This window comes from Carex rostrata, chromosome 14 (assembly GCF_964058835.1).
Source record: "Carex rostrata chromosome 14, lpCarRost1.2, whole genome shotgun sequence".
NCBI lineage: Eukaryota > Viridiplantae > Streptophyta > Magnoliopsida > Poales > Cyperaceae > Carex > Carex rostrata.
This window is the reverse complement of record NC_135931.1, coordinates 5,298,131-5,306,876: the sequence shown is the minus strand read 5'-3', so window position 1 is coordinate 5,306,876 and position 8,746 is coordinate 5,298,131. Positions and strand designations below refer to the sequence as shown.

Here is an 8,746-nt window from a genome sequence, read left to right as displayed (position 1 = left end):
GAACACTAAAGTATTTAAACTAAACAATAAAACAAACAAACTGTAGTAAGGCATTTTATATAATAAAGGGCGCAAACTAAGTAGTTTAAACTTCGACCAACAATGAAACATTTAAAATGAATAATAGAGCACACATATTGAACACTAAAACATCATTACTATCGCTGGAAGTTCATGAAGACCTCCTAGTTGATCGTATTTTTTTATTGAAAAATTGAATCCAATAAATGAATCATATAATTTCTGGTTAATTCAATTGATTCTTGCTGTACACTAGGAATCCTTTTGTTTAGGAGACCATCATCGAGTTTGCAGGATTTGGTATTTTACATTTCACAAAATACTTTTACTAAAAGCATCTACATCATGTTATTATGAGAGTTTTTAATATGATGTGGCAGTTTTTAATTCAATTTTAGAGATGTAAAAGAGTTTCTTATTTAGAAACTATTGAGAAAAGTTTCTTATTAATTAACTGTTTATAAATTTCACATTGGCTGAATAATTGGCTCAAATTATTATTTTTTTTAAATTTATTACTGACATAGCTTAATATAAACTCTAAAATTAATTTCAGGGATGTGAAAGTTAAAAACTTTAGAGATCTTAATTTCTAAAAGATGGTTAACACTTATTTAGAAATTCATTTGAGTTGTTGGAATACAGATGTTCTAAAAGTTTGTGCTGGTGGGATTTGTGTTCAGCGTCACGGAAAAAAAAATGTTGAAGTATAGATAGACATAATGGGACATGGTTGAAGTATAACTAACGTCGAAGTATTTTACATTTCACAAAATATTTTCCATTCAACTTGAATAACTAATTACTTTTATGAAATATATATAGATAGAAATGGTTCATAGAAGAATTTTTTTTATTTGCTTCGAGTTATTATGGGACGGCTGTGTATAAGAAAAAAAATGGTTCATTAAACAACAGATGAGGTTTTATTATTTTTAAAGGGATTTATTTTTTTCAAAAGACTTGGCAGCAGCTGCTAAGTGTTTTATAAATGTAAAACTTTGAATTACATCCATGCTCAATTAGCATAATTTATTATTTTAAAATTTACATGCGCCGGTTGTACATTTTGTTAACATAATTGAATTTTTCAAGTTAGAATCCTAATTAGGCGTTTTCAAATATTCGAATTATCAATAAGAAATTAGGAATATTCTTAAACACCCAGATAAATATTTACCGGATTTTCCTATGTCATCCGAGCATTTTCATAATTTCAAACCAATTCTTAACAACAACACAATTCTGAGGGCAAAATCAGTTCTTATATCGGTTGATGTCATAATTTTTTTTTATAACTTTAACCAACAGCATTAGTCTAGTTCCCATGCATAAAAACACAAAATGAAGAATAAGAACACGCACAATGTCATTTGAGAACTTCCTGTTTTTTGTTTTTGTTTTTGTTTTTTTGAAGTATGGTAAAAAATAACACATCCTAGATGTTTGAAGGATGTTTGAAGAATCCCAATACCAGCTCTACCAATATCAAAACCTGAATCCATAGCAGTACAAGACGAGAAGAGTTAAAACCTGAATCCATAGTGACAAAATTCTGTCGAAATAGTGTAACCAAACAATGCTCTTTTCACTTGGAGGACAAATTGAACTACAACAGTGCTTCGATGTCAATCTCAAGGAACGAGCACGGATCCGGAATGCCAAACCCCTCCCATGAAACCTGAGACATTTATGAGTGATTATTAGTGTGCAATCCAAGCGGACATTTGAAATATTGTAATATTCTTACAGTCATTCTGCGGATTACCAAGTATGGACAAGCCCAACAAAGCAATACTGAAAGTTCAGCAACAAATTTAAGCAAAGGAAGTTTCAAGGACCTAATCAAAACAAAGTGTAACAGTCTGGATTTTCTTTTACTAAAATTTACAAGATGCCAAAAATCTGGTCCAACATGAACCCATCATGCCACCCCCACCAACCCATAAACACACATGCAGCCAAGAATATCCCTTAAAAAATAAAACCTCCCGACTCTTCTTCTACTTGCCTTCACACACACAAACACACAAATAAGAGAACTCTGACCATAGTGGCAAGGCACCCTTTTTGTTAATTTGTGGGGCTTCATAACTAAATTTTCAGTATAGTAATCAAGTTCTCTTCTGTTTATTTTATTTGCATATGATACTAGAATCCTTCTATAAATTCTTTAAAACTAAATCTGCCAATAAAGTAAAAATATGAAGTAAATTACCATAGGATGAATGACACCAAGCTTTCCAATACATCTCCCACTGAACATAATCCTTCGCTGCCTGTCTAGGAAGAATTCTGGTTCCTGCAATTTCACAGAATCAAATATTAACTATTATGTATAACTTAATAAAAAAGACTAAGCCCCTGATCAGAGAGATTCCAAACGAAACAACAAATTGGAATTCTTGCTGGCAAGGTGACCGGAATGGAGGAGCAGAGAAGAATTAGTGAGATTTGTGAGGCTCAAAATCCCAAGACGAAATCGCACGCAAAGGGTAGGTATTTGGATAGAAATGATTTTCAATGATGAAAAGCCTTTTATACCCTCCTCTTCTTCTCCAGCTGACGCGAAGGTGTGTTGAGCTTGAGAGATAGTCCGGTCTAAAACCTCTAACTAGTAAGGTACTTTTCTACTCAGCTATAGAATTCTTCATCTTTTTTTTTGTTATTGTGCAGTAATTTGGTTTCTCCCGTTAAACAGCTTGTTAGGGTTTGAATGGCAGTTGTAGTAAATAGAGTCAATATTTTGAGTGTTTTTTTAACAATAAGAATGAACACTTCTTCTTTATCAAATTTCACTCAGATCATCAAAATCCAATTCCAAAATTATTCTGTCGAACTCTATTTCATTGAATTCAATTGAATTCTTGCTAACATCTCATTCCAAACAGGGGGTAATACGAGGAGAAATTGCAGGGGAACCTCAGAACAAGATGAGAAATGTACTGCATGCATCCAAAGGCAAAATTTTCCCATTATAAGAAACTCACATATATAGAAACAATAGTATTCTTACATGTGAAAGCTCTAATTTTGTCTCAACTTGGACATGAGGTTTCTTCACTACTTTCAGGATTCTCTCAGCCAAACCCAAAATTTCCTGCAAGAATCCAACAAATTGACTAAACAAATGTCTATAACAGAGCTTTCTTGTAGCAAAATCCTGAAGTAATTTGGTATTTATATAGTATTAGCTGATACAGGACTACGAAGTAATTTGGTATTTATATAGTATTACCAATTTATTTGTATTTTCCTCTTTTTCCACTTTTCTGTCTGCTATGATTAACATGACAATAGTGTTCTTATAATTCAGTGCCAATCCTTGATCAAATGCATTTGGTACCTCAAATCCTGAAGAGACGCTGCAGTATAACACACCAAGTCGTCTATTATTAGCAGCACCAACATCTCGGGTCTCCTCCAGTGTCACCACATCACCAACTTCAAATATCTGCTTTCAGATTCCAACCAAAATCACTAAACACTTTCAGTGAGTGTTATCACAATTGGAGCTAAAGAAACAGGGGTACTTTTCTGGGTTAATATAAGAAGAGGAAAGACGACAAATTGTCAGATCAATGCAAGGCAAGATATAGCTCTAATTTATCAATATAAGCACCCACGGAAATCAAATTGAGAAATAGTAAATTACCTTGATTGGCCTTGGGTGATCTATATTGTGCTTCAATGTTTTCAACAAGCCTGACAAAAGGCTTGTTCTGACAATCTACAATATTTTAGAAACAGATAAACAAATACTGTCATCAGAAGGGCATATATGAAAAAAAATAAAAAAAACATTTATAAACAAAACAAAGCAAAGACCTCAAATTCGGCACTACGGGGATTTCCAATAATAACAGCTTTCTTTTCATCATCAGGTCTGTTTAACTTCTTGAAGTTCTCCTCCTTTGAGCCTAAGATCCATGTTAGAACCTCCATGTACCCTGCCCTTGCAATCTAACCCAATAAAAAGGTGCACTATTTAGAAAGACAAAAAATACACGATCAACTTTTAGTTACGTGATTTCTTGATGCTATTGGTTTATTACCTCAGCTCGAATTTTATCAGAGAAGCGGTTCAAGGGCTGTCTCCCACCAGTGGTGTGGCATTTTGGCTTCGTCTTCGGTATATTGTTGTAGCCATAAGCAATAGCAACATCCTTCATGGATAAAAAATCAGAAATTATTGAATCAACACCTTACTACACTTGTCTTCTGGGGCGGAACTAGAAAATTTAGATAGGGGGGCTGAAACATAAAATGTAAGAATGTATATTGCAGGAGGTGGGATTTGAAACCAAGTCTCCCACAACCACCACCACAACAACAAAGCTGTTAGTCCCAAACAAGTTGGGGTAGGCTAGAAATGAAACCCAACCAGAGTCACAAAACCATGGCCACAAGCAAACAGTTGATATTTTATAAGGGGGGCTGAAGTATATAAAAACTTGAAGAAGAAGAAAATTCAATTAATTTCAATATATATATATATTTTTTTTAAAAACTATGGGGGTGGCTGAGCACCCTTTAGAGTACACTAAGATCAGCCGCTGCTTGTCTTTTAAATTCTGTACAAAAAATTTAGCTTCAGTGTAAACCAAAATTTCATATCAATCATGCTTTGACTTATATTTTGCTGGTTAGATGTTAATGCAAGCTGAACTAGTGTCAGGTTACTCGTGTTTTTTTAATGAAATAAGCATTCATGCCTTTTCTTCTTCTTCAATAAAAAAAAAAAAATGTTTGACTAATCTGCGGCTTACAGCTTTTTTCTAAAAAAATTTAATAGATTAGCATGGTCCATATATACATTTCTTTATGTTATACAAGATTTAGAATTGAACCACATTAGTTTTTCCTAGCTAGGAGCATTCAGATAGAAGACAAATCAATAAAAGAACAATACAACAACAAGAAAGCCTTTAGTCCCAAACAAGTTGGGGTAGGCTAGAAATGAAACCCAACTGGAGTAAATTACACTAGTCAGTACAAAGATGTGAGTAAATTACACTAACGTGTAAAGAGAATCACTCATTTCCTATTTTGGTCCCTGAAAGATTCCATGTTCCCATTTTGGCTCCCAGTACTTCTAAGTTCCCATTATCTTTTGTTTAAAAATGGATAAAAACCCTAGTCAGTACAAAGACATGAAGATCCATCATGCCAGATAAATCTTTCAGTCAAAAGGAATTTTATATGACAAGTTACCAACAATAAAACCTTTTACTTAGGATTTTAATGATAAGGAATATATTGAGGGTAATTTCTGTAATTTAATTCTAATAAAGTAATTTTAAAAAAGATAGAAAAATATACAATTCACCAATAAATCTTCTTACCTCAACCACATCACGTGCATGTAAAATGTCACTTCTAGTTGGAGGCACTGAGATCACAATTGTAGGCTCTCCATCAGCAAGCACCTTTTCTGATTGCAGTTGCATTTTGTTCAGCAAAGACACAACCTTCCAGGATAAAAAGGATAAAAAAGAAGCACACTTCAAACTATATTCTAAACAGTATGATTTTGCCAAGATGCACTTGTAAGTACAGATACACAACCTGTGTCTCGTCCAATGAGATGCCAATGGGACCTGTTATCTCTTTTATAGGAACCTCCATTTTAGTTGCAGAAAGGTCAGGATAAACCATGGTTTTGCCATCATGGTAAATTACCTCAACTGGTTCTACCTCAAATTTCTTTTCACAATACTCTGAGAACATTGTAACCTGCCAAAGCAGTTGCAAACATATTTTAACATCAGATGATTGTAATATTGGTTTTGGCAAACAAGAACACATTAATGGGCTGCATTTATTAATAGCGTAATAGTACCAAAGAATTCTCATATTTGCAATCAACACTAACCATTCTCATGTTATTTAAATAACATCAACTGTCAAAAGGCCAGAGTCAGGTGGAGCACAACTAACTAAACTATCCCTTAACTTCATCATATCATTCAAGAATATCTTTTCAAAAGTAGCTTATACAATCTTTTGAGCTTTACTACAAGTTCCTTGGTCTTGATTTAACTTCAGGTTAGGATTTGAAAAAAAGATTGTATCAGCTAGGAGCAACAAAATCAATCCAAAGCAGATATCACACTAATGTATCAGATTTTGGGTTATGGCAGATATATCAATGAATGTTTGAGTCAGTCACTAGTACTACTTGGCTTGCTTCTAATTGCAAATGCAACAATATTTGCAAAATGACAAATCTTGTATCCTTTGTAGTCCATACCATTGTATTCAACACAATGATAGCCTTTGTCAGATCCGTGGCTGTGCACTCTATAAATACATTTTTTGTCTTCAGAGAAATGGCAGAATGTGCACCATTTATTATAGGTGGCAGTGACAGAACAGTCCTGGAATAAATATACCAAGAAGATCACAGTAGGATCATTAAATCTTTTTTGTAAGAATCATAGAATATTAATGCATGCAAAGAGATCTCCATTGTCACCTTCTACTGTCATATATCACTGGGTAAACAGGGGAGTTTTCGATTATATGCAGAAACTTCTTTAGTTTCAAATCACCCTGCCAAAAGCAAAGAAAGGAAGGACATTATCTTTTATACTCTCAAGTTGAGAAGAGTTTTCCAATAAATCACGCTCAAATATCTAATATTTAATTACCTTGTAAAACTCCATCAGTTCATCAGCTCTGAAACTCTTATCCTGAAACACAACAAAGCAGAGTAACACTGCATTGATCAGAATCACAAAATTCAAAATCTAATGGCTAATTCAAGTCCTTAAATCTAAATTTAGCAAAATGATGCAAGTAGCTTACTTGCTTTAAAGGAATAAAAGTAATCTCAGTAGGGGTCAAGGCCTGCGTGAAGAAATTACAAAGTTAGGCCATGTCATAAAGCAAGATCGTATTATGATTATATACACAGCTATTCTACTGTAAATTTAACCTCATATGAGAAGGGACCTTCAAGCGTGTCCAAATCATGAGTGCCAATAGCAACAAGAGTTCTCTTCCTGTATAATTATGAGCATTCATTATTCAAAAACATATGCCCAAGGTACAAGGCAGTAAAAAAGGAAATAAATATACCTGCAAATATTTTGGTGGAGCTTATCTTGAAGGTCAATGAAGCTATTATATCTTGCTTCATCAAAGGTAACACCACGTAGCACCGCACACACAACAAATGGTCTAATCTGTGCAGTCTGTCAAATATGATAAAAGCAAATGACATACATTTCAAGCTGGGTTAAACATTGAGATATGGAAAAAATAACAGAGTAGGTAGGCTGTGTCACCACCGGTAATGGCATGCCTAACAAAATGCAGTGCTAATACCGAGCAGTCGAGATTGTTACCACTTAACAATTTCTGTGTGATTCGATGCACTCAAAACTAGTTGAAAAGTAATTAATTGTACTAGAGCAGAAGAAAAAGATATATTACCCCAGGTTTAACATGCATCTTATGCATAGATTTTGCTGGAATATCAGAAAGAGTGAAAACAGGAGTAGTTTCTTTCCCTATGAAGATACGGAGTGCCCGTGCTATTCCCTCCAGACATAGCAAGTCATATCTAGAGAAATAAATAAAACATGTTCCTTAATGCTATGTATCTGAATTACAATAGGACAACATTTCCTTTCTATTTACCTATTAGCGGCAACCTCAATTTTGTAGATAACTTCCTCATCATCCCCCTCGCAAGTTTCATCATTTAGGTGCTTTTCTTTCCTAATAATGGCTTTCTCGGTTGTCTAATTGAAGAAAAATACAGTTCGATTAATTAACAAATCAACATAAACTACACAAATTAACTGATTAGGTAATGTAGGAACCCAACATTAGAGTTGAGCACTTCAAGTGGTACCATGGCAGAATCTGAACTTCTCTAAACTCCTTCCAATTTGCTATCTTAATGTGACAATTGACAGGAGCCAAATAGAAGTTTGGATTGGTTTATAGAAACGATGAGTTGTCTGAGCTTATCTACCCATGACTAATGTAAAAAATCTACTAACCCATAAAAAAAAAACACCCCTTTAAAAGTGAAAAAGGTACCGAAGGTCTTGGAATTTAATGTTCCTCGAGAGAATTGAGTTCTAGGGGAATTGAATTGAATTACTTTTCTACCAGAATGGAGTTACACATGTATAACAAATAATTGAGTCGAAGATTGAGCAACTGACCACATCATCTAGCTCAATGCCAAACTCGAAACAAAGCACATCAAACTCCTGTTGTGCTGAAATTCAGAGAAACAGAGAGGGTTTAAAGATTGTAAGATTCAGCGAGTTGAGAGGGGAGAGAGGGGGGGAGGGGGCATTTAGATCAGATTGCTTACTGTAATTTCTCCCAAGGGCTTCGATGAGTCGATCTCTTCCCACACTGACAGTTGGCATGGCGGCGAGATGAGGAGAGAAGAAACGGAGAAGGAAGAAGGGTTTAGGTGGAGGCGCAAGTCGTGAGGGAAGAGGACAGGAAGCCTAAAGGAGACTAAAATCTGGGTGAGTATCCTGCGGTACTGCAGGTGATAGAATACTCCAGCCAGGTCAAAATTTGGAATACAGGGTATTCCGTTTTGAGATGCGTGCCAGATTAAAACGGACGACTCAAATCTCATTCTACACGGTCAGGTATTGCACTGGATCTCTATTCTTCAAATCTGGCAGTTCTTTTATTTTTGGTAATTCAAAAATATTCTTTTAGAAAATTGGTACGATGGATGATT

General features: G+C 34.6%; 1 protein-coding gene across 1 annotated transcript; it reads right to left on the bottom strand.

Moving 5' to 3' along the window:
• Positions 1–1,300: 1,300 nt before the first annotated feature.
• On the bottom strand, positions 1,301–8,517 carry LOC144565716 (tRNA synthetase beta subunit family protein). The gene is made up of 19 exons (XM_078315536.1): positions 8,360–8,517; positions 8,205–8,260; positions 7,669–7,772; positions 7,462–7,591; positions 7,105–7,220; positions 6,962–7,028; positions 6,832–6,873; positions 6,675–6,716; positions 6,500–6,576; positions 6,275–6,401; positions 5,590–5,757; positions 5,367–5,492; positions 4,077–4,187; positions 3,850–3,984; positions 3,677–3,751; positions 3,368–3,475; positions 3,038–3,121; positions 2,240–2,323; positions 1,301–1,702 (listed from the first exon to the last, which is right to left on the bottom strand). The coding sequence occupies exons 1-19, from the start codon at positions 8,415–8,417 to the stop codon at positions 1,631–1,633; spliced, it is 1,782 nt and encodes a 593-aa protein (XP_078171662.1). The 5' UTR covers positions 8,418–8,517; the 3' UTR covers positions 1,301–1,630.
• Between the last annotated feature and the right edge of the window lie 229 nt (positions 8,518–8,746).